General features: G+C 38.2%; 1 protein-coding gene across 4 annotated transcripts; it reads left to right on the top strand.

The window, feature by feature from the left end:
- The first annotated feature begins 5,002 nt into the window (after nucleotides 1–5,002).
- On the top strand, nucleotides 5,003–24,117 carry LOC115918265 (proline-rich transmembrane protein 4-like). 4 transcript variants are annotated; one of them, XM_030972226.1, is made up of 4 exons: nucleotides 5,003–5,126; nucleotides 18,239–18,472; nucleotides 18,503–18,549; nucleotides 22,179–24,117. In XM_030972226.1, the coding sequence occupies exons 2-4, from the start codon at nucleotides 18,337–18,339 to the stop codon at nucleotides 23,913–23,915; spliced, it is 1,920 nt and encodes a 639-aa protein (XP_030828086.1). In that variant the 5' UTR covers nucleotides 5,003–5,126; nucleotides 18,239–18,336; the 3' UTR covers nucleotides 23,916–24,117. The 4 variants fall into 4 exon arrangements, with proteins under 4 accessions (XP_030828086.1, XP_030828083.1, XP_030828084.1 ...); XM_030972223.1 differs by having other exon boundaries at nucleotides 18,239–18,549; XM_030972224.1 differs by lacking the exon at nucleotides 5,003–5,126 and adding an exon at nucleotides 12,688–12,880 and having other exon boundaries at nucleotides 18,239–18,549.
- The last annotated feature ends 951 nt before the right edge of the window (nucleotides 24,118–25,068 follow it).

Here is a 25,068-nt window from a genome sequence, read left to right on the forward strand (position 1 = left end):
TACCGGTACAATTTTTGACATTTTCATCGGGGGGGGGGGGGGGGTGGGGGCTGAAGCCTCTTGCCCGAAAAAGTAATTTTCTGGTTTCACAATTCGGCTATAGTGAGCGAAGCGAGCGAGCAAAAATTTGAGGATAATATGTATTTATCACCAAAATATATAAGAGAAAAGATATAAAAATTCATATTCGGGCAGCTCGCTGGCCCCCCCCCCCCTCATTATGCGCGAAGCGCAGAAGCTTTGATGTTTCATGAAATTATTAGAGAAAAAGAGGATTCGTTGTACCATTCTCGACTCCTAATCCTTGTCTGAATTTAGTTCCTCCCCCTCCCCCCCTCCCGCGCGAAGCGCGGAAGCTTTCACCTTTCATTAATTATTAGAGAAAGAAGACGATTTGTTGTACCATTCTCGACTCTTATTCCTTGTCTGAATTCAGTTTTCCCCCTCCCGCGAGAAGCGCGTAAGCTTTGACGTTTCATAGTTAATGAAATTATTAGAGAAAGAAGATAATTCGTTGTTCCATTCTCGACCCTCAATCCTTCTCTGAATTCAGTTTTCCCCCTCCAGCGCAAAGAGCAGAAGCTTAACGTTTCATTAAATTATTAGAGAAAGAAGACGACTCTTTGTACCATACTCGACTCTTAATCCTTGTCTGAATTGAGTTTCCTGCCCCCGTGCGGAAGCTTTGACGTTTCATTGAATTATTAGAGAAAGAAGACAATTTGTTGTACCATTCTCGACTCTTATTCCTTGTCTGAATTCATTTTCCCCCTTCCGCGCGAGGCGAGGAAGCTTTGACCTTTCATAGTTTAATGAAATTATTAGAGAAAGAAGATAATTCGTTGTTCCATTCTCCACTCTTAATCCTTCTCTGAATTCAGTTTCCACCTCCAGCGCAAAGCGCAGAATTTTCAAAAATGTTTCTTTGTCTGCTCCTTTTTCGTCCTATGTCCTCTTACTGCCCCTACCGCCCCTAAGTACGCATACTTTAAAGGGGAAATGAAACAATCATGATTGTGATAGCACACAACTAGGTCAGTAGAAATTAAAGGGGGAAAAAAATCTGTTACCCCAACGATGGAATAATCACGACCGAGAGCGTCATATCATAGTTTTGTGTTATCGGGCGAGGGCCGGGGCGTAGCGACCAAGCGAGATTTTGCAATGTAGAATGCTGAAATATTATGCATTCTAGAAAATCCCTAAGCCCAATATGTACGTTCTTTCCGCTATATGTATATTTCTTTCTAGCTATATATCTAAATTTTCAGGGGGGCGTGTCCCTCTATCAGGCCCAGGATCGCCGCCCCTGTCCATGATTACTACCAACATGAGTTTAAATATAAGCACAAGCGAGTTGGTATGAGCTGAATCCAAATGAATGGCAAAATAAGAGTTGTGAAGCGGCCCTACCGTTAATTTAAAATTTGACTGTTAGGTATATAGCTTCTAATTGAAAGACATCCAAAATATTGTGCCCTTTTCAATTTTTTTCAAAAAGCAGGGGCTGTTTTTAACGTTTAACTTTGAATCCGTGGCTCGAGATTTTATGCGGCCGGCCCACCCCCCTCTATTCAATAACGTTTCCAAAGCCTTCTGGAATGACCCCAAATCTCCCGATTATAGTTTTTCCGTTATTCGTCGTTACTGTCACTTAGCGCCATTTCCTTGTCTTTCACCCGACTTTTCTCTTTCCTCCCCCCCCCCCCACCCACTCAGTGTTATCTAGGGTACGCGCATGCAGGCGCGTACGCAGGATTTTTTCAAAGGGGAGGGGGGGGGTTAACATTTATAAATCGGGCCGAAAATTTCGCAACGACTCAGCCAGCCGCTGAATAAGTGGGGTGGGGGGGGTTTACATACAAAAAAATACCAAAGGGGGGGGGGGCTAACCCCCCAAACCCCCCCCCCCCCCCCCCTGTGTACGCGCCTGCGCGCATGTATGTTCCCTCTTTTTGAAAGCACCCCTTTATCTTCGGTGTGTAAAGTCAGTGAGGGCCGTAATTTAGTGTATTACGGGCCGGACTTTGTTGCGTGAAAAGTAACCCTTTATCGGAGATTTTCGGAACACAAATTCGGTCCCTCCGTGAGGTGCATGGGGGGGGGGGGAGTATCTTCTTTTTCTTTTCTCCTTTTTTTCTCTCTCTCTTCTTTCTTTTCTCTTCTCTTTTCTTTTCTCTTCTCCTTTCTTTTCTCTTCTCCTTTTTTATTCTCTTCTCCTTTCTTTTCCCGACTTTTTTTGGTTTGCGCCGCCAATAGGGGGGGGGGGGCCGTTTCGCCCCCTGGATCCGCCACTGATTTAATAGACAAAGTATTTTGATTTACCTGTCGTAAAATGAGGAGAATGTAATTATAAAAGACTTTACATTGATCGTGAACAAACTTCTGACTTACTGCTTGGTCAGCGAGCCAGTCTATTTTCATCAATTAGTTTTAAGCATTTTAATTTTTCGTCCCCGGATCAAAACAGTTTCAAAAATTGTAGTCATATGTATAAATATGGTATAGCCATAGCGATTTTGTAAATAATGAAGGAAAGTCCAGCGCCATCTTCTTCTCTTTTTTTTGGGGGGGGGGGTTGGGGATCCGCATAACTACCAGGTTGCATAATGGGCAGTTATTTTGTAAGGGGGTGTGGATATTGACGATATTTGTCAAGATGTTGGTCCCGAATCTGGCTATTTAATTTTGATCTCCACCACACCTACCACCCGAAGATGGCGAGATCATTATTTTTAGGAATGGGCTGGTGAGCATGATTTTAAGTTCGTTGATAACGCCATCTTCGGCAGTTTGAATCAAGTGTGTAGGAAATACAAAGAACCGGCCGAATTCTAGACTATCAAGATGTGGCCTACAAACTACGTTTTAGCTACGGCATACTTTTTTTTTGTTATGTCGATTATTCATGAGGCTAGAGTACTTTGCATCTACCCACTATAATAACAAATTACTTTTCAATGATTGCTTATACTTTGAGCAATGAGATTTCAATGTTTGTTTAGTCCAAGATACTGAAAAAAGGGGGAATTATCAGAGCCTTGGGGCACTTCTCGCACCTTCTCGCACCACTTCCCCCCCCCCCCCCTTTATAATAGCGATTCGCGCATATCGTGGAAATATTGTATAAGAGGATGGGAAAGCGTGTGTGTCTTTTTGTTATAGGGGTGAGAAGACATGAGCCCCTGAACGCTGGCGTACTGACGGGGGGGGGGGGTGTTTCTTATTCAATACCAGTGATTTACAAATGTTGCTAAAATGACATGATTTTCTGGTATTTTTTCTTTAAAAAATTGTAAGTCATACCTTTTTTATGCGTTTGTTGAAAAATAAGAAATTTCCAAATTTACAGCGGGGCGAAAATATGCTTATTTAGAAGCCTTTGTGTCAGGGCCTGTAGAACAGCTGGGCTCGGGGGCTTATCTGACCATAATTTAATGCTTAAAAACCCTGAACTTCCGGGGCTCAGCTGGGCCCTGGACCCCACGCCAAAATACTTTCTACCTGATCTTTAATACTCTACTGTCAAAAACGTTCCGCGGGCCTGCATGTAACGTGTAAGAGCGGTGGTGATGAAGATTTTTCTTCTGCCCCCCCCTTCCAAACGTTTTTGCTTAGTACGGCCACTGCCCCTGGAAGGTGAGCCCCCTGGAATGCCCCCCCCCCAATCCCAAACTACTTCTGGCGTGCCTGATTATAAAGTTAAAGGGGGCATCTCTCACTTTTGAATACGGGCACTCACGGGAGATGAAAAGGGACACTTATAAGAATAAAAAGAGGCACTTGTCAAAATACAAGGGACACCTCTCAGAACTGAAAAAAGGCAATTATAAGAGGTGAATAGGCACTTAATATCAGCCGGGTGGTAAGGGGCACTTCTTGTACCTGAAAAAGGGGCACTCACCTGAGATGAATAGCGGCACTTGTGAGAAGAGAAAGGGGCACTTATTACAAAGGAAAATTGGTAAATGTCGTAGGAAAAGGGACACATATCAGATTTTAATGGAGCTATTTATCAGAGGTGCGGGTAGGGGCATTTAGGAAAAGGGAAGGTGGCTCTTATTTAAAAAGGGGCTTTTATCAGAAGGGAAAAAGGCACTTATTAGAACGAAAAAAGGGGGGCATTTATCAGAGGTGAGAAGCGGCACTCATCAAAGATAAAAGGAGCAGTTATCTGAAGAGGAAGGGGCACTTATTACAAAAGAAAGGGCACTTGTTAAAGTATAATAGGCACCTCTCATATTTGAATAGGGCAATTATCAGAGGTAAAGGGGCACTTATTAGAATTTTTAAAGTTTTTTTTAAGTTTTTTTTTGCCTGACTACAAATTTGCAAATTTGTCATTTTCCAACAAATGCATAAAATACAGAAATGTAATTTACAAAAAAGTGAGAAAAACCCCGGAAAGTCATGTAATTTCAGCAACATTTGTAAATCACTTGGATTCAGAAATTAACCACGATTTAATTTAATTGGGGGAGCAACCCCCCCCCTCCAACCCCCCATCAGTACGCCAGTGAGTGCTCTAACTAGAACATATATTGACAAAAAGTTCTCTCTCTCTCTCTCTCTCTCTCTCTCTCTCTCTCTCCCACACACACACACACTCACTCACTCTTTCTTTCTTTCTTTCTTCGTCACCAGCCCCGAGCCCTCCATAACTTAAATTCAATGGGGAGGGGGGGGGGGGGGGGGGGGGGGGGGGGGGGGGGGGGGGGGGGGGGGGGGGGGGGGGGGGGGGGGGGGGGGGGGGGGGGGGGTGGGAGGGGGGGGGAGGGGAGGGGGGAAGGGGGGGGGGTCTGTTAGATTTTTGTCTCTACTACGGAACTCTATACCCCCTCCCCCCCCCCCCCCCCCCCCCTTTTTCCCCGATGGTTCTGCCACCCCTCTAGCTGGTTTATTGCATCACGCGGCATCTATAATGCACCTGCCCATTATCCAAATCCTCGACCTGCGCTGCCAGTACCACTACCAGTATTCCGTCGCGTCAAACATCACTCACTGTAGTGCATTCTTACAGGATCCATTCTTACAGGATCTACTCTTGTCAGAGTCAGTTGCTTGATTCTTGGAAAGCAGAAGTCTCCTGAAATCGTTTTTTGAATTAATTTTCTGGCCCATGTATGGTAAGTCTTATCTTGAAATCTGTAGATAAACTAAACATGATTTTGTGAGTCGAAAATTGGGTGATTGAGCAGATTGTTTTTCGTAAGAGGATGAGGACTTGTGGTGTGAGTCTGGTAGCCGGGAGTAGCCCGTGCCGCCGGGAGAGAACACCGATTACCGGTAGGTATACGGTTGAAACAAATTGAACTTGGACTGGTATCGCTGCACTTTTTGCTTTCATATTCTTCTTCTTCTTCTTCCAGTTCAAGTGCTGCTTCAAGGTGATGAAGATAAACGCACTGGTTGTTCGATGTATGAGGTTGTATTAGTTGAGAAAATTTATGGAGTTCGAAAATTACAAGTTACTAAAAGAAGAATAGGAGACAGATTGTATTGATTTCTTCATTTTCTTGTTTTCACTCACTCAATCACTGTTCCCCATTTTTAAATTGAATTTGGACATTAGTATATATTTTGTTGGTGTGATATATTTTCAGACATCTTCATTTGAATATCACACATGTGGTCTTTACAATTACACACATGCAATCTTTCTCTATGAATGTGATTCTTTCAGAAGGTTTCTGTTAATTTCAATTCATTCCAATACCAGATAAGATTACATTTAAAGGTTGTACAAACTCATGAATATACTTCTCAAAATGATATATTTTTCATCTGTTGGAAACTTTCAAGTTGTACATATATTCTTGCCAACATCACTAGTTGATGAAAAGTAGTGTTACATGTACACTGCATATATACATTTGTTTGATTTGAGTGGGTGTATTTTGTTGAGCTCTCCAGGAAGCCAGGATTTGAATCATTGGTCGGGTCAGGACCGTGACCTCATCACATGTCCCATTGATAGATTGATTAGATTCATCAAATCTTGTGAAAATTGTGACAGTCGGTCTCCCCACCAACTCAGTTTAGTTTTTTATTTATCAGTATTCCCACTAATCGTATATTATTAACAAATCCTAGAAACTCCACATGTTTTCCAAGATCCCTCCTACTATTTCAGGGTTGGATGTTCTGTCGCTCTCCCCTGTGTGTAGTTGCTTGTCAGCATAGAAAGTTCTTCTCCTGGAGATATTTTTGAAGGATGTTTTAAAGTTAAACAAGATGGTTTCCAAATTTCATTTCATGCAATGCTGTGTTCTTAAATAATTATTTGTTTACATTTGCAGAAGTCTCCATGTACTGTATTGAATGCATTGATTTATCATGAATCCTCAATCTATTCTGCAATTTCCTACTAATTTCATTCTGTTTGCATCGTCTTGTTTGTTTGTCCTGTTTGTGCTCTGTTGCTTGTGCTACTGGTAAGCTTCTTCGCATGGCTTTTATCAATCCGACCAATCCTATCAAATGGATGAATGATCGATGCATTGAAATAAAGGCAGTCATCTGTAAATTGAACCTAATGAGAAGAGACCTCTGCTCTTAATATGTCCTGCCATCGCACATTGAGAGCGTTTACACTTGACAGCTAGAGCAATTATGGAGGAGGGAGCAATCTTTTATTCCCCTATCACCAAAGAGAAGAGGCCGACTTGACCAAAGAGTGTGATGGCGATTTCATCAGGATAAGTGAATTGAAGCTAGAAGATGGTCTTGAGGGAATTCATGTGGGCGAAATCACATCATCCGCTGATTTTCCTCTGGAAGTTGATCTAGTAAAATCATCAGTCCTATGGTTTGGAGTTATTGGGTTTACAGTATGAATGACACGTTTAATTTAGCGTGCAGATCAGCAATAACTTCCATCTACTACTTAGGAGGAAAATTTTCTTGAAATTATTCATATTTTCCTTCTGAGCAAACCTAAACATTCTCTGATTTCTAGCATGCCATGGCCTACCGTAATTTAGAATCTGGCTAACATCCTCAACCAAGGCCATCTCCCCTTTCTTGCTGCCAGCGGAAGATGGCACAATCCCCAAATTTTAGATGCTGGCAAAAAAAGAGAATTTTGGTTGGGCATATAGATTCATGAAACATATTATCTTTGGTTTCGCAGCAGGTAGGGGTTGGGAGAGATGGCAATCACTAAATAAAAGGAAACCTCCAGATTCTGGACCAGCCATGGCATGCTCTGACCAATTCTGAATAAAATGTTGTCCCTGGTCTGCCCTGTCAGTTTTTATTGTATTGTGTACTGCATTAAGTGGGAAAGCCGAATCCACCCACTCAGATATTTATAAGTGAACTGTGATGCATTCCATATATTAACTAAACAGCAAGATCACCCCATGTCCTTTTATGGTTAAATTAATGACTTCTTGTTTAGGATCACTTTATGGTAATTAAACTGTATTTCCTGTGAGATCACAATTGTGCTTTTTATTCTTCATTTGTCTTCAGATTGAAATGGTAATACTAGATTACTTCATTGTAAAAGAACAAACAAAATGTAATGGGTATTTGGTTTATTTTACCTGGCTGCTGAGAGATCATGTGCAAGTTGTGCATGCTTGTAAGTACATGTAAACAACCAGGAGACCGACTGCTTAAAGTCCTCTCCGAGGGACTTGAGAAATTCAAAATACTGCCTTTAGAGGGCACTAGCAAATCCACTTGGTTTTGGACCCGTGGGTCTTCCAAGTTACGAGACCACCACTCTACCATTGAGCTATCTCCCCTTCTCCGAAAGTGATTGCTTGGTCGATTTCCAAATTGGCGTTGAAATTGATCTTTAATGATGAACGGAGTAAATGAATATATACCGGTTCATGTATTTGGTTGACCCAATTGTTTGTGCCAAGGTCCTACAGGAAGCAGGCGCATACCATGGATATCACAAATACTGAAATAGGGCCCAAGTGCAGTTCTACAGATAGAGCTGTGAATTTTGTTTCATAGTAGACTACACTACTACAGTTTGTAGATCAATAGGAAATTTGTACTTCCTCAGGAAACAACCTCTTGAATAAAGCTTACCGGTACTTTTTTTTCCTCATGAAATTACCTGATGAATCAAATTAATTGTACCAGTACTTGTAGGATTAAGATGAACATGAGGAGTGGACAAGAAACATTTTATCTTTGCTAAGTGCAGAGGAGACAGCAGAGGGGCAAGAAAAGGTCCAGGAGAAATTACTCTGTTTGAACTGCAAGGAAAAAAGACTTTTTTTTTTTTGTGAAAGCACCTATTTATGTGGATTAAGTTTAGAATTGAGATGTATAGATGTAGATAAATAGTTGAAAAGAAACAAATCTGTATGAAATATGAATTTGAAGTGAAGAGAAAAACTGCGGTCACGTTGCAAGGAAACAAGCCTTGGGATAGAGTTTTTCTTTTGAAAGTGCCCGTTCATTGGGATTGGTTTAAGAATTGATTGGAGTCCACTTGGAATGAAGAGGAGAAACTGGAAGGGTGAGGAAAGGTCCCGCTGAAACAGTGCCCCTATGGTGTTGTATTTGGTAATGGATGTTGAGATGTGGAGCTGCAAATCACTTGTGACAGGTTTCATAGAGGTTCCAAGTAGGAGGCTGATTGTTGATGTGTGATTGGTATACACCTACTATCTCTATCTATTGAAACTAGTTGAACGTCTGTGAGGAGAGTGGAAGAATCACTGCTTGATGTGATGCCTTGAATTTGATGAATGGATACCAGTGTAGTAGTTGAGATCTTGGCCATGTATTATACATGTACATGTACAGTGTATGCATGAGTTATGATTTGTCCAAATCAATCACTTATTGTAAGTCATAAAATCTCTTTTCTCTTGACAGAGTTAGGGTTGATATTAACCTCAAGTTAATGTAGGACATTGAGGTTCAGAGACCATGACCAGGTGGAAAACTTGATTGTATACATTCATTTAGCATAACTGTAGTCCAAATCCTACACATGAAAAACCTGAAACTGATACTCTGTAATCCAATGAGAACAACTTTAGAATCTGTATATCATGATGTGGCAGCGTCTGTAATGAGAAACCTACCATAATTGTGAATACATACATGTACATGTGTACATTGTTTCCTTGGTCATGTCCCTGAATACAACACGTTTCTGCGTCAAAACAAAGTTAGCATGATGATAATGTGAAGTACCAGTCATTATGTTAAGGATTAGAGAAACAGTACCGGTAATACATGTATATATGATGCATGATGTACTCTTTAGGTCAACTACCCTCCATGACTTCAAAGTTGCTCTAAAAACCCATCTCTTTCTAAACAGTGCTATTAAATCATGTCAATGTAGCGTATTAATTTGTGTTGTTTTAGTTTACTTTATTTTAGTTAAGAATATTATATGTTTGTGATAGTAATATGTACAGCGCCATGAGCGTCAGAGCCTGGCGGATACCGGCGCTATATAAATATCCATATTATTATTATTATCAAACAACATTTGTGGGTAATTGACCTACATGTACTGTACACTGTAAATAATAGAAGCAACTACTGTCATGTAAAGAGGTGTTGCATAAATTGAATGTTTTTGAAAAGGCAAATGTTTAACATTTGTGAAGTAGACTTTTGATTGTACATGTATCTCATCAAAATTCTTAAAAACATCACTTTTGTGAAATTCCCTCTTTGGTTTACATAATTGAATGAAAGTACTGACGTCAATGTATTGTGGGAACAGTTGCCAAATCTGAAAGGTAAAATGACGTATGGCTTTCATAAAGTTTCATGATCAAATTATGTACCAGGCATATTGATCAAAGTGAGGGAAAAGAGTTCTTACTAACCCTTTTGATTGCCAAGTGTACAGCCTAGGGTGGTATTCTTTTATTCAGAGCAACTTCCTGGACTGAACTTTTCGAAACTATTGTACAGAGTGTTTGGGCAAGGCAGACATGTTTGCATGCACACTTATTTTATCAGAATTTAGATATGACTCATTTAGTGCTTGCCTTTTCATGAAGTACACGTTTATTGATTGTTTCATGCTATCTTGTAGAAGTTTGATTGTACCTGTGTTGGTTTTAAAGACCAAGTACAACGTGTATGTAAATGATAAATCTCCTCTTTAGACCTCTATTTTTTGTTAGTACATGTGTAAGTCCCTGTAAAGACTATAGTCTGTAATTCCTAACTTTGGGTAGGCTACTTGTATTATAAGTCTTTAACATTGCATGGGGAAATGCGCTATATGACCTGTTGTATTAAAAAAGTTGCTTGTTTTCGGAGGTAGATTTTAGTTCGAGGACTTTTACTACACCATTGTTGAATGATCAGTTTGAAGGAAGTTTGGCAGGAAACCTACAACTTCTGTGCCTGTACATGAAGGTGCGATATTACATACACAATCTTGTTGATTGGTTGCTCTCTCATGCGTATAATTGTGTCTGTAACATTGGAATCAGATTCAGGGGTTTGATGTACATTGTACATGTATGCACAACTGCAGGAAATATCCTTAAAAAATGGATTGGTGTGCAGAAGATACATATTCTCAGATCATATTGTCTGTTGAGAGCCAGAAAGGTATTAAGTTTAACTCTATGCAAAATAATGTGAGTCAATGCTGTTCTGGCTCTCAAAAGACAATGTCATATTATTTCTCAGAATAAGTGATCTGTCACAAAGATACTCCTACATAAATTCATCATACATATCAATGTACGGATTTGTTTGTTCATAATGATGACTAAGATGTAATACAGAGAACTTTACATATGATTTAATTTGGACCTAAAGTGTATATGGGCTTTTTAGGTCTTCTAGGTTTGCCACCACAGGCCACATCTTGTCCCTTCTCCAAGAATTGGCAAAGAAGGTGATCCCCCGACCCCCCGTCTCACAAGAAGCAGGATATGATCAAATAACATGTCAGTGATTCAACAGATCTTACAACATGTATACTCCGCAGTGCAAAGCAATTACTGCTGTATAAATGTTTATTGTTCTCTTTTGTTCTCTGTGGCTATGATTATGAGTTGATAGGAGTGTGATAGGGAGAACAACTTGGTAGCACACTCCATTGAATTATTGTTGATCCCTATTTTTTTTTGGCTAACTGTAAGTTGAGGACAAGACATTTGCGGTTATGTTTGAGAGGGTGAACCCGGCCTTTCTTCAAAGTACAGTAGGATTAGAATCAGTTCTGATATATGATTACTCATGATTTCATTGATTCAACAAAATGTTTGTCATGTGTACAGGTACGTGTAGGTGCTAGGTGCAGAGATTAATGATTTTCATAATTCATGTCCCTTTCATGTAAAGTTCAGTTTAGCTGGCAATAAGCCAGTTCATAGTTGCAGTCTGAGCATGAGCAGATAAAGGTCATTGCAGACCAAATTGTGAAATACACAGAGACGAAATACTGGATACGTGCTCATGAAAGTTATGTACCGGTAATCATCATTCATTAATGCACAAGCAGTGCACTCCATGATTATCATACACAGGTGGAAGTATTCTTTGAAAAGGGGAAACAGAGGCTATTTATGTAGCACCTGCATCGCTGTAGGAGTGATTATTTCAAAATCTAAAAAGTGGGACCTCTTCATGTATCGAAGATCTGTGGATATTTGGGGTCATTTGGGACATGTGCTAAGCGTGAACTGGTCTATTGAAGTTCCATGGAATAGAGTTTGACCGGGAGAAAAAAATAAAGCGTTGCTCCATCGGCTTGGGTGATTGTTGACTCAGGTAGAGTACAATGTGTCGGTGTTTGAGGGCCAGAGGGATTTTGCCTTGGATGTTGTTGTCGATTCTCATTCTATTCTATGATTATTTCAGTCTGTAAATCAGAGTTCACTTTCACATCCAGCAGTTAATTGTCCTCCTGCGTTTCTTTTCTTCACAAAGAAGGTGTGTCAGAAAGTGCATTTGAGGTTGTCATATCAAGTTTTGCTGCTTCAGATGTATGGTTCTGTGGGAAACATTAACAATGTGAGTGAGTAAAGCATGAGTTGGGTTGTTGCATTCTGGAGTGTACCGCGGCGCTCATGAGCTTCATATTGCCCCCCTGGCCTAAACAGATCCCCTCATTTACATGCAGCTTTATAAAGACAATTTGTTTTGTATGGGTTGTAATCTTTAGCAAATTAATGGGAGAAATGGGCAATTTACAATGTAGCTTTATAGGTGGAAGTGATAATATCATTCATTTAATTCACTTTGAAGGAATAAAACCATTATTCTAAACTTCTTTTTAAAAGAGCATAGACCTATTATTTACAAGTACAAAATCATTGAAATATTAGTTAAGCTTTCATGAAGAGTTTCAGAGTTTAGAAAAGACAAAACACCAGTTGAATTGCTACATTAATTGTCACATGACTCCCATCCATGGCCATTTTAACCGGTTTCCTTCAAAATGTGTTAACCTGATACCCACACAGAAGCCAGAAGGTCATTCTAGATATCTTTTAAACAAATTCTTTTTGTATTTCATGCTGGTGCCCTGTGGCTATACAACTACAAGCTAACTGATATACTCCTCATTATAGTTATGTATGCACGAGCCAGCCAATGACACACGCCACTGTTTACACACGCTTTTATGTCACTCTTCTTATCGTATAGTAGCACTACACTGTGTGCTTGTGTGGACAAAGCCCAAGAGTGTATTGACAGTCTGATAGCAGTAGTCATAAATATCAGTACCGGGTAGTCTATCAGTTTCACTTGGGTTGACACTCATACATCCTCTCTGAAACAATTGGAAGACCAAGATCTACAGTATCTTTACTTTGGAGGATACAAGTCATTTTGGTATGATCTTTTGTGTAACAATATTTTCTTCTGGAAGGGCAGATACAGTATTAGGGTGTCCTATTGTCCTACACATACAGTAAGTTGATGAAGGTATCTTTTGTTAAAGTGCATTGATTCACGGAGTGTTCTTTTGTTTGAGAAGAGGCTGGAGGCCTACAATTGGGATAGACCTTTGCACATTGTGGTGAGTGAGTACATGTACGGTACATCAATTTGTAAACATCGTTCTTTGTACCTACAATGGTATACCGACTTCATTTTATATGCCTACATACATGTAGATATGATTAGAGGATCTGAGACTTTGTTTGCAAATTTACATTTTCATTCAAATCCTGATTACAGGACAATATTTGCAGTTTTTCAAAAGTTGGTAAGCACTCATATTCATGTGCAGTATTTATGAACATCTGCTTAAAAATTGATTATCATGATGGAAAATCTATAATAATAATAATAAAAATGATAATAAATATGATGAAGTTACATTCTTCTAAAATCTAACCTCCTTCACATTGTTTGTATCTACTTATGAGGCAGCATTTCTTAAAATGAAAAAAGGAAGAAAAACAAGTATATATATATACATGTATAATATATATATTTATCTATATGAATGTATATTACATGTATTTCACATCGGTTCTGTAACTAATTATATTGTATAGTACTATAGTGGGTGACTGAAACTGCTCACACCCTTATATATTTCAAATTTGGCTGGCTCGAGTTTCGCATAATATCAATTACTATATGGCAGTTAATTTTATAGGAGCAAGGGTGTACTATGATTCAATTATATTGTTTGACATTTAATTACATTTAAATCCTTCTGAAGATTGAACTTAACATTACGGGGTATACCAAGTTTTTTTCACCTTCCATCACCATTATCTAATTAGCTTAACTGGGGCTAATACATCTTTCTTTTTGTGTGTACCACTTATCTTACATTAATGGACTTGGGTTAGGGTTAGGGTTAGAAGGTTTATAGTTTACATTTTTTGTCATAATAACTAGTTTTATTTTCTAATCATTCAAACCATGGGTAAAATGTGTCTTTCAACTGCATTTTATTTATTTGCTCATTTGCTATTGAGACACCAACTGACACTTGCATGTACACTTTCATCCTTCCACATACTAGTCAGTCTCTATACATTTCAAGAACATTGATAACAGTACGTGACATGAAATAATTTGTGAGATTCAAATTCAATTAACATTAAACTGAAGACTGAAGTCTGGATGTTTAACAGATAATGTTCAGACTGACTTTCACATTAAAAACCTGTTAGTAATCAAATTCATTTCCTCTTGTTATTGATTATCTGTGGCAGAATCCTGTCTGTGAAGCCATTGTGTAGATCAAGGCTATTACTGTACATTGACTGGTAGGCCGATATTGATTGCTACAGTGTACATTGTAATCTATACCATGTGGTACAAGCATTATAGTCCTTATTACTTTCGCTATCTATATTTCCTAATGCTCCCTCTGAAAAAGGTACTATTTTCATTTTATCAAAAATAAGATGGAAACGTGAAGTAGAAAGGTTGAAAGGAAGTAGGAAGAGATGGTCAGAGACGAATGTTGATTGATGATACAGATCTATACATGTAGGTGTCGCTCATCAAAAGCCGTGACTCAGTAAGCTGTAGCTATGGTAACCGATTGCTCATCCCTACTAAACAATAACATGCATTCGTTAGGGAGATGATCAAGTTTCTGACAATAGGCACCAGATGCATAATTCATGTGCTTTGCAATTCCATGTCCAAATCATTTCTCTTCACATGACTGTATGAAGTCAACACAAAAGTTCTGACTGTTTTTAGAAAGACATGGGTCCAAAATGTACAACTAAGACCTACAGTGTACTTAGTACTTGGCAATTAGTTGGCATGTTTACTGGTACATTACACGTACAGTCATGTACATGTATTACTGCATTTCATATCTTCCTTCTCGCTTTTAATATAATAAGATACATATTGTCCAATTATATGCATACGCAGCATATGGTACATAATAATCTGTAATATGAAATACAATATACCGATATATTAGATTGATCTACCCAGTACTTCTTGGTATACCAGCTGAAATGTTACTTTAATACACGTAAAGGCAACACCACAATAACCAGTAACTCTGCTTATGTTTATTTCCCCATTCTGCTTTTACTATTTTATCCTGGATACAGCTTGTTCTCAATATATAATTATATTTCTCCAATAGAATAAAAAAGTGCAGTGTCATAAACATTTGAGGTTAGTGAAAAGCATATAACTTAGTTGGGAAAAGGGAGCAAGGCTGCATTATATGTAAATATCCATATAGCCATTGTGTGAGCAGACTCCGACCTTATACAGGTGTAACATTAAATCCTTTATGCTGAATCCTGAAAGGAATTTCTGTGGTTTAATTTTTTTATGTAAATATTGTTGCATTCCGGCTAATATGATATCATGTATCGTGTATCATATACATGATTGATCTTAATCATATTTTCCCATGCAGCCTTTATCTCCAAGTCTCCAATAAATAATGTGATATTTTTATTGATAAAAGTGTCGACATAAAATGTAAATCTCTTCCTTGATTACTAATTTTCTATATCAAACATAAATCCTTGTAGTCATCCTCAAACATATTTCACAATATACCGGTATGTGAAAAGCAATTGATAGACTTCCAGTTAGTATCTTATTTCACTTCCACTTTCTATATGTTTGTGATATCAGCTCAATCAGTTGGCACACAGTTGTTTTGTTTTTACTATGACTAATATATTAGTTACATATTACCAGTATATATACATGTACATGTATATATATGGACATGTTAGGCCTGCAGCTAACTTTCAAATTTGCATACATGTACATCTTCAACACAGGAAATGATAAAGCAGTCAGAACCACCCAAAGCATAATTGATTTCAGTTTTGATTGGGTTTCCGGCTATATACATCCATGGTCAGGCAGGCCACAAATTAAATTGATTAAATCAATAGAATAGAGTGGCAAGGATTCTCATTTTTTATTGATATTTTTTATGGTAATAACAAATATTTGCATACTGTTTACACATCAGATGTAACTAAATGTATTTGTCATTCTTTTGTCAAAACAAAACAACTGTGTGCCAACTGATTGACCCGATAGTCTGATACCATAAAAATATACAAAGTGAAATTACATTGTAGATATAGCTAGTTATAGCATGTTTGGACTATACATGTAGTCGAAATTTTTTATGAAACTCCATCATTGATTTTTAGTTTGAAAATAAACAAGAGCATTTGCAGAATCTCAGCATTAGTACACCCCAATGTTTTTTAATGTGAGTGACCTGAGTTCAGTAGTACTCTCCAAACTAACCTACACTGTTGTAATAAAATGATCTTACCTCTTTTCATAAAATGACTGTCACAACATGATTTATAATTCACACATAGAGTTTAATTCTTCTCAGAATTTTATTGATAAATCTTATGGTCAATAAAGTTCCGATCCATCAAGAATAAATTATATTGTCAATTTGTCATAGTCATTTCATGAACAGAGGTTTAAAACAATTTAATCAAACTTTATGGGCAACCGTGTACAGTTGTGTACATTTGTATACGTTCATATTACTTACAATGACATCACTGGCCCTTGAAATTGGACAAGTATTATTTTCCAATTGTAACCCATAAAACCATTCTGATCTTGACCTAGTTACAATGGTCCTTTTGTACAATAGGGTCCCACTGACCTACATGTACAGGTGTACCAAAATCAAATTTACCAACAAATTGCCAAAGTTGGTGGAATGCTGTGACTTTTGATGCTACATGTACACACAGAGAAGCGTGGCTTAATAAGAACGAATTTTAACAAGGAGTTATTCTGTCATGTCATCCATGTATTTGTATGTTTTACTCTGATTATTCATGTACATACATGTACATATACCATGGAGATATAAGAGAGCTCCATGCATATATATATACATTTCCCTGTTTGTATTGTGCAGGTAAAACATTTGCATACATACATGTACATTGTACATTGTACATATTGATTTTATATAATGCCTTTACATAAACAAAGAAAAAAAGTAAGTCTTGAGATTCAATTTCTCTTGAATGATTTGACTGAGGAGCAGGAACAAATGTATATTGGATATGGCTCTAGCTTGTGAAAAATTAGATGGACATACTGTACGCTGTAAATGGCAAGAGCAATGCCACGCCCACATACATATGAACATGAAACAAAACGTCAATTAACACTGACTCATTCTATTGTCATCCTGATAGATGCAGTTTTATTAGATGTCGCATTTGTCTGTCACATATTGATGTTCATTCCACCTTGAATAATCAACTCATTACATATCCGCAGAGCACTGGAGTATAAAACCTGGATTGTTTAAGAGGGCTGGTGTATTGAGATGGTTAAAATAATCCTGTGCCTTGATTAAAATCTTATCTATCATTTGCCTGTGAAGAATGCAGTTGTACTTAATCAAACTCAGAATAATTAGCCACATATAGATGACCTCATTACATTACTGGATAATTTCAGTTGCATAAAGATGTTTTATAATAGCAGAGGCGCAGAGCTATTTATACTTGAGTAGGATACTTACCGGTAATGACAAATATATAGTTTCTCTTTCTTGTCAAAATATGAGTCATAAAAAATTAAAGATTAATAACTCGGCATTCATGTAAGTCAAATCTGACTACAAAAAATGGTTTGACTTTTGATGTATCTAAAATTTGAATGAGTCCATTGAATGAGAAATTGTACAGAAATACCACATGTTTTGCAGACATGTAGTTTGGTCCAAACAATTTATTTGACTTGTGTGACTCCAAGTCATGCAGAATTAACTGTATATACATGTACATAACATGTAGTTATAATTATGGTTTACTGTTTATTTTGTAAGATGCACTTTTATAATTCATCTCAATAGGCATAAATGGTGTACATCTACTATACAAATATAGCTTGGAAAAGCTGCTTTATGGATTACTTCATCAAGTATCAAGTATATAAATGCATACTATAACAGATGTGTTGATACAGTAAATGCAATGTGACCTAATTATCATAATGCCAATATTGATTTCTACAGGAATCATCAATGAATATTAAACACTTGTTTTCATTTTCCATCATTTTTGGTACTCTGCATAGCAGATATACAAGAATCTGGATTTATAATTCATATTTTGAATTAGTCTTTAACTGACTTGCGTTGACACTCATACATCCTCTCTTTTTTTCCCCTATTAGTTTTAACTTTTTGTACAATTTTAATACAATTAATCAGATTGAATAACTGAAATCACTGTTCATCTCTTACTGTACAATAAGTTCATAACCACCAGTCTGTAATATTGCATTCTATCTTTCTCTTTCTGCCATACAGATTGGCATGACGTAACCCACATATTCCAGCCAATCACAATGTTGTGATTCATCTTCTGTAACAACACTCGTAAACCGGAGCATTTCTCTAGAGGCAAGATGGCACGAAGGTGTGTTTTCCAAGCGACCCTCCTGCTCCTGATCATTTGGTGTGGGCTGAGTTTGGCCCAAGTCTCTAGTCCCGAGCCCACTGCAGAGGCAACGGCAACCAGCGAACCTGAGCCTACCCCTGAAGGTACCAGCGAACCTGAGCCTACCCCTGAAGGTACCAGCGAACCCTCTCCTCATCCAGAAGTTGAACCAGAACCTGAGGTAAATTTCTCCTCTCTGAATCTTCTGATGCCGCCGCAGAATACCCCATCACACAAGTGACCGGAAAAATAACCCTGACCCAAACTCTAATCCTAATTCTAACTTCAACTTTAACTTAAACCCTGAATCTGACCCTAACCTTGACCTTTACTGTAAGGGTAACCCTAATGTATTGTAATGATGGGTGTATTCTGCATTGAACCAATTTCCTCCTTCCATCATTTATATCTTTTCTTTATTTCATTCATCTACTAAAGTATTATTTTTCATTTCCATCCTTCAATTATTCTCTCCTCCCTTCTTATTCCATTAATTTTTGTTCCATTTGGTGTTATTTCAAATTCTCTTTTCTTGTTTGGTATGTAAATTTACTGTTACTGTTGCTTAAAAGCTGACTAAATTTGACCAATCAGAGGTCTGGAAAATAGTTGGTGACAATAGAATTGTCGGTGAAAATGATATTAGTCAGTGAAAACCACTGACTAATTGTTTCATGAAACACCCCCCAGGGTTTGTTCCTAACTAAGAATTGTAATGTGTTTCTTGGTATATTGCTATATTAAATCTGTAGTTTTTGTTGCTATTGTAGTGGGAGTTCTTTGAGGAGTACAATCTATATTAAAGTAAATACAAGTTTCATTTATGCTTATTATACAGTTACCATTCATCAGGTGATGTATCTGAAATTGCATGACTTGTAATTTTGAAAAAAATTGAATACACCACCTATTCTTACATGTAGCTTTGGAGTTGCCCATAAAAGGTAGCATCTAAAGTACATAGAAAATGTATTGGCAAATATGGACATGCCTGAAATGAAAAGAGGGTATTGTTGGTGATGTTGTATCTGAAGTTACATGTAGGCTTAAAGTCCAAATTATTCCCTTTTCAAAATGACTCTATAGATTATAAAAACACAGATGAAAAGTATCTATAGAATTTGCCTTATGTAAACAAAGGTGAAACCGATGCTTACCCGCGTATACCATTCATACTGCCAGAGAAATTCACTTGCTGGGCGAGCCTTGGCCAGAAGTGAAGAATTATTGCGCAATCGCTTGGTAGCTGGGCTCGTGCTTTGTTGAGGTGACCAATATTTAAACTTCTGTGTCAACATTGAAATACATCCATCCATATGACAGGTATAATTTAACTCAAGAACAGTGATTCTGTCTTGGAACATCCAATTTTATTAACACTTTGGCCAAAGTTCCATTTCGTGCTTGGTTAAGATTGCAGATTTGCTGAAAGAGATTTTTTAAATAGAAAGTTAGTGACGTACTTCCTCTTATCTAAAAGTTAGGGATGGAGAATTATTGCAAGATATGCCAAGACTGGGTAATATCTTTGACTAAGCTTGAGATTACAAACTAAACTATAAACCCCCCCCCCCCCATAAGAACAAATATTGTGTACAAACATTTAATTTGTATTCAACTTAGAATAATTTGAGGAGTACTACATTTACATGTACCGGTATACCATCAGATCCAGTTTTGAAAAGCACACATCTCTGATTCTCACAGTATTATTACTGCTTTTCAGGATATACTGTACCAGAGATATAAGAAAATCAAGTGGAAAAGCAGCGGAAGTCTTTTTTATGGCATAAGTGAATACATATCTTTATCCTTTAGGCAAATATGTCTCTATGAATATCTCCATTCAACTTCTTGAATACATCAACTATCAAAATCCAGGGTATTATTATTTGCTTTTATGAAAATCAGTCAACCAAATAGAAATTGAAATACATACAAATGTAACAGGTCATCTCTTTTCTAGTTCATGAAAAGAAGTATTTTAGTCACTTCCTGCTTTAAATGTTCTTAAAAATCAACTGGTATTTTAAATGCAAGTGTTGGAATTGGAAAAGATAAATGTTATCTACCGGTACTTTATCATAAAGACCACTAAGAAAAGTTTGCTGTACCATCTCCTGGTACTATAAAATATACAATTACAATTATTATTTTAAAGAGAAATATCCTTGAAGAAAACTTATTGATTACATTTGCCCACTGTCGGTAAGGCTACACTTTGATATTGATATCCCATTTTCTCCCTCAGTAAAGTTAAATCTTGTTAATTCATTACTTGTATACATATTTTTCGAAATTTGTTGCTAGGGAGCTGATTACTATTTCTTTTAAATTCATACCTTTTGTAATTGTTTAGTCCATATGTTTTGTTTGTCCTGTAATATTTGTAATCAGGATGCACATTGCACAGTAGTGTTCAATGATTAAAATCACTTTTCTTTTCAAGAATCAGGAACAAGTGAACTGCTTGTAAAAACTTACTCTTCTGGCCATACCCCTGCCCCCCCCCCAAAGATTTTTGTTTTGATCAATCCTTAATCAGGATAAATCAGCATAGAACATGTACTTAGCAATATTCAACAACACATACATGTACCAATGATTACCCCCATATTCCCTTCTATCTTTCTATATATTCATTAACCTATTTTTCAGTCAATTTGATATTATACATGTATTACTAATGTATTGCTAAATATGATGAAAGAAGGCTCATACTAAGACATGATCTGACATAGGCCTTTTATTTCTTGATTGCCATTTATTTGAACCAGTGCAGGAAATTATTTCATATATAGATTGGTAATTGTTAATAGATAAGACACATATTTGTACTCCAAATTTTTCCAAATTTATTTATAAGGATTACAGGAAAATTGACCTTCAATGATCATAACTGATACCACTTGTCAAAGGGAAAAGAGAAAATTAAATAACAAACATAAAAAAGCTTTATCTAAATTAATCATTCTAGAGTTTTTAGTCAAAATTTATGAAAATGAATCAACATTGACAAAACAAAATCTGAGGTTATAAATTTGAAATATTATCAAATCTAAATCTAAAAATAACAACTTGAGTCATGACAAAACTAACAACTCATTTGATTAAGTAAAGAATAGGTAATATTGATGTATTGATGAGATATTGTACAAGTTATTCTTCCTGTCAAAGCTTGTTGGTACTGTGCCTTGAGATTGGTCCGTTTAAAACTTTTATCTTCATTATTACCCTGTTTAATATTTGTATTGTCAATCAATAGCTTCCTGCTTTCTATCTCAAGTATTACAATGACAGTAATATTGTTACAAGAACATTGCAAATGATTGGAAACAGATCAGGCTTTCTTTTTATTGGTATTTTAAACAGGAATGAAAAGGATTGTAAACGATATGATTTGACTGGCAGACGGGTGAAGGGGGGGGGGGGGGTGCAACATCCTACCCAGCCTTAAAAACATACTGTACTAGAAACACTAGTGCAAAATCCCATCTAGCGCCATCTTGGGTCAGCTCTCGCAGTAATGCAGGGTGGTCCCGTAACTTGCTGCTTTAATAGCTGTGCTGTTGGTTCTTCCATCGAGTCCTCTGTGTGCAAAGTAGGAATGAGATATTGAGTTACGCACTTTTAGCATGTTGACCATGAGTCCCTGTGAAAACGACGCTAGGCCAGAAATTTCATAAGTTCATTATGGCTTTAACTTACACAACAATTTTAGGAATATATAAATGCCTCCTCATTTACAAATCATGGATCTGCCTCTCATTTATTGATTTGTTTGTTCTATTTCTTATTGTTTTAATGCAGGGAGGAGCTGAGCCTGAACCAGAGCCTGAGGGCGAACCAACCGGACAACCCGATGATTCACCCTTTGCAGAACCAGTACCAGCATGGAATGATGCTCTACCCAAGTACAAATGGGCGTGGCCGTTTCACATCTATCTGCTTGGCGTCCTCTTTGCTCTTCTCGCTATCTACTCATTAGGAAGCATCATCAAATTACGACAGCGACGCCTGCTCAGCTATGGCTACTTCATCGCCCTGAACCTGCTGATGCTCCTCATGGGTGTCATCAGGGCTGTCTATCTGCTTGTGGATGCCTACAATTACAAGGGTATCTGGCCCAACGTGGTAGCGTACCTGTTCCTAGGTACAGGGTTCCCCTGCCTGACCTCGGCATTTAGTATTCTCTTTATGGCCTTGCTGCAATCGACGAAAACCCGCCTAGTACCACCAACGATACAGAAGCCGAAGTTCCTGGCGGGGGTTATCATCTTTCATTTTGCCTTTGCCTTCATAGCTGATGTTGTGGTAGGACTCTATGCCTCTGCAGCAGCGTTGCTCCTGGCTTGCCAAGTGGCATTTGTCATATGGGGTGTTTTTCTTACAGTCAGTTACCTGGTCATATTCCGCCGCCTCTACAAGTCGTCGCAAAGGAAGTTCAGGGAGATAAGCCGGCTCAGCATGAGGACGTCATCCATTGTTCTGCCTGGAGAACGTCGTGCGATCAAACCTAGAAACAACTGGGGTAGTGCAATAAGAATAACTCTGGTGACAGCTCTTCTGGGTCTCCTGATTGCGCTCCTGCAGGTATATGGCATGCTGGTGGTGTATGGACCTGTCGGTGGGCAGAAGCAGATCCCTGACCCGTGGCCCTGGTGGGGATACCAATTCACGTTCCGTCTTTTGGAGTTCTTCATGTGTGCCCTCATGAGCTACGTTGCGACCCAGCCATTCCGCTACACCAAGGATGGTAAGGAGAAGCCATGTGTGTGCCTTCCTTGCTGGAAGTCAATCCTTGAGGCTTGTGGTAGGAGAGAGAAAGAAGATTTGCAACAGGATGAGGAAGTGAACTCACAGGTCTGGAGCAGTGCCTTTGAGCCATGTCTCCCAAACAAACTTCCAATGTACTCAGGATTAGCCTCTCGAGATTCACCCGCGTACTCTCAAAACATCAACGGCAACAATGCAACAGTGAATATCAACTTGGAACAAAGGGGAAGCACTGATAAAGACTTACAGCTGGATAAGAGCATGCAGTTAAAGGGGATGAAGAAAGCAAAGAGCACTGAGGCAATTGATTCAGAGCTGAACAACAGGACAAGAATGCCTCAGACCGCTCCGATCACCGGAACACCTTTCTTTGAAACAAACAGTTCACAGGTAGTGAGGAACGAGCTCCAGGCTCCCATCCAGCGAGGGGACAAGGTGACCAACTGTCGCTCTATGCCCATCCAGCAGTCCAAGGACAGCGATGATGATGGGATGGGGCTAGAGAAGACTCCTAGTCATCATTCAATGTCAGATATTACTCAGTCAAACAAACCAGCAGATGTATCAGTCTGCAGTAGTCCCACTGCTGATATCCAGCAGTCCATGGACAGCGATGATGATGGGATGGGGCTAGAGAAGACTCCTAGTCATCATTCAATGTCAGATATTACTCAGTCAAACAAACCAGCAGATGTATCAGTCTGCAGTAGTCCCACTGCTGATATTAGTTTGGATGTCACAGAGGAAACACCCCTCAACCCATTTCAATGAACTATTGGTCAGGTGCCAAGATGGAAATGCTTTGTACAGTGTAAATAATGCCTTTATGGGTGTCTACGTTTGTGTAAAATGACCCATCTGTTGATATTCATGTATGTTAACATCATGGTTTAAAAAAGTTATTTAGATGTCCTTGCCAATGCATTGTACAAATTTTGATGAACTTCTCATGCAGTGAAGTTGTGTGATATTTTTTAAATGATTATAAGCTTTAATTGAATGGATATGAAGCGAATATTTACATTCACATTATTTGTGAAAGCCATAGATTTTCTTGCTACCTCGGTTTGAAGACCAGATCGATTCTTTCTCTTTTCAATTATCCTTTAAACCTACAATAAGCAGGAAAAGTCAGGGTTTATTTGTACTAATGTTATGTGATTAGATGGAGCATTCTGTGAGATCTCCATATTACTCTTAGTTTGAGATATATGTTAATGGAAAGAACATGACATGTGAGACGTTAGCCTAGATTAGAAGGGGAGGCGCGATAGCTCGGTCAGTAGAGCAGTGGTCTCGTAATCCGGTGACCCGGGTTCGAAACCAAGACGATGCGCCAGTGCCCTTTGGTAAGGCATTAATCCTCATTAGCAGGTACCTCTGAGAGGACCTAAAGCCCTCGGCCGTCTGGTTGCTTACTTACAAGCATTTATGCTTTCTTAGCAGTTAGGTAAAAATAACCACCACCACGATTCATTAGAAGATATATTTTATGCTTGGTGTTTTTTAGGGCAAACGAACAAGTGATAGCACTAGGACAAATAATTCATGTGTGTCAAATCGATGAAAAATAGGGTTAAACCTGTCTGTCTAGGCTAGGTCACCCATGGAAAATGAAGATAGTGGTCACTGTAGACAGGTGACCTTTATAGAGAGGTTGCCACTATTTAGACAGTTTCAACTGTAAAATTATTTCCCATAAATGCTGGCATTCCAAAGCAAATCTGTATCATTATGTTCTACTCTCTTACTGTAAGACCAGAAGCATAAATGCATGCAAGAAAATTTTAGGTTCATCAACATTTTGTGCTGCAAAATAACCATACACTTATATCACAGCACCAAATTGTGGAATTTTGTAAACATTTGCCATAAAAATGGCAGTCATGAACTAAGAGTGGAAATTTCATAACTTTCTGGCATT

Source organism: Strongylocentrotus purpuratus, unplaced genomic scaffold (assembly GCF_000002235.5).
Source record: "Strongylocentrotus purpuratus isolate Spur 01 unplaced genomic scaffold, Spur_5.0 spur5_scaffold_6, whole genome shotgun sequence".
NCBI classification, from domain to species: Eukaryota; Metazoa; Echinodermata; class Echinoidea; order Camarodonta; family Strongylocentrotidae; genus Strongylocentrotus; species Strongylocentrotus purpuratus.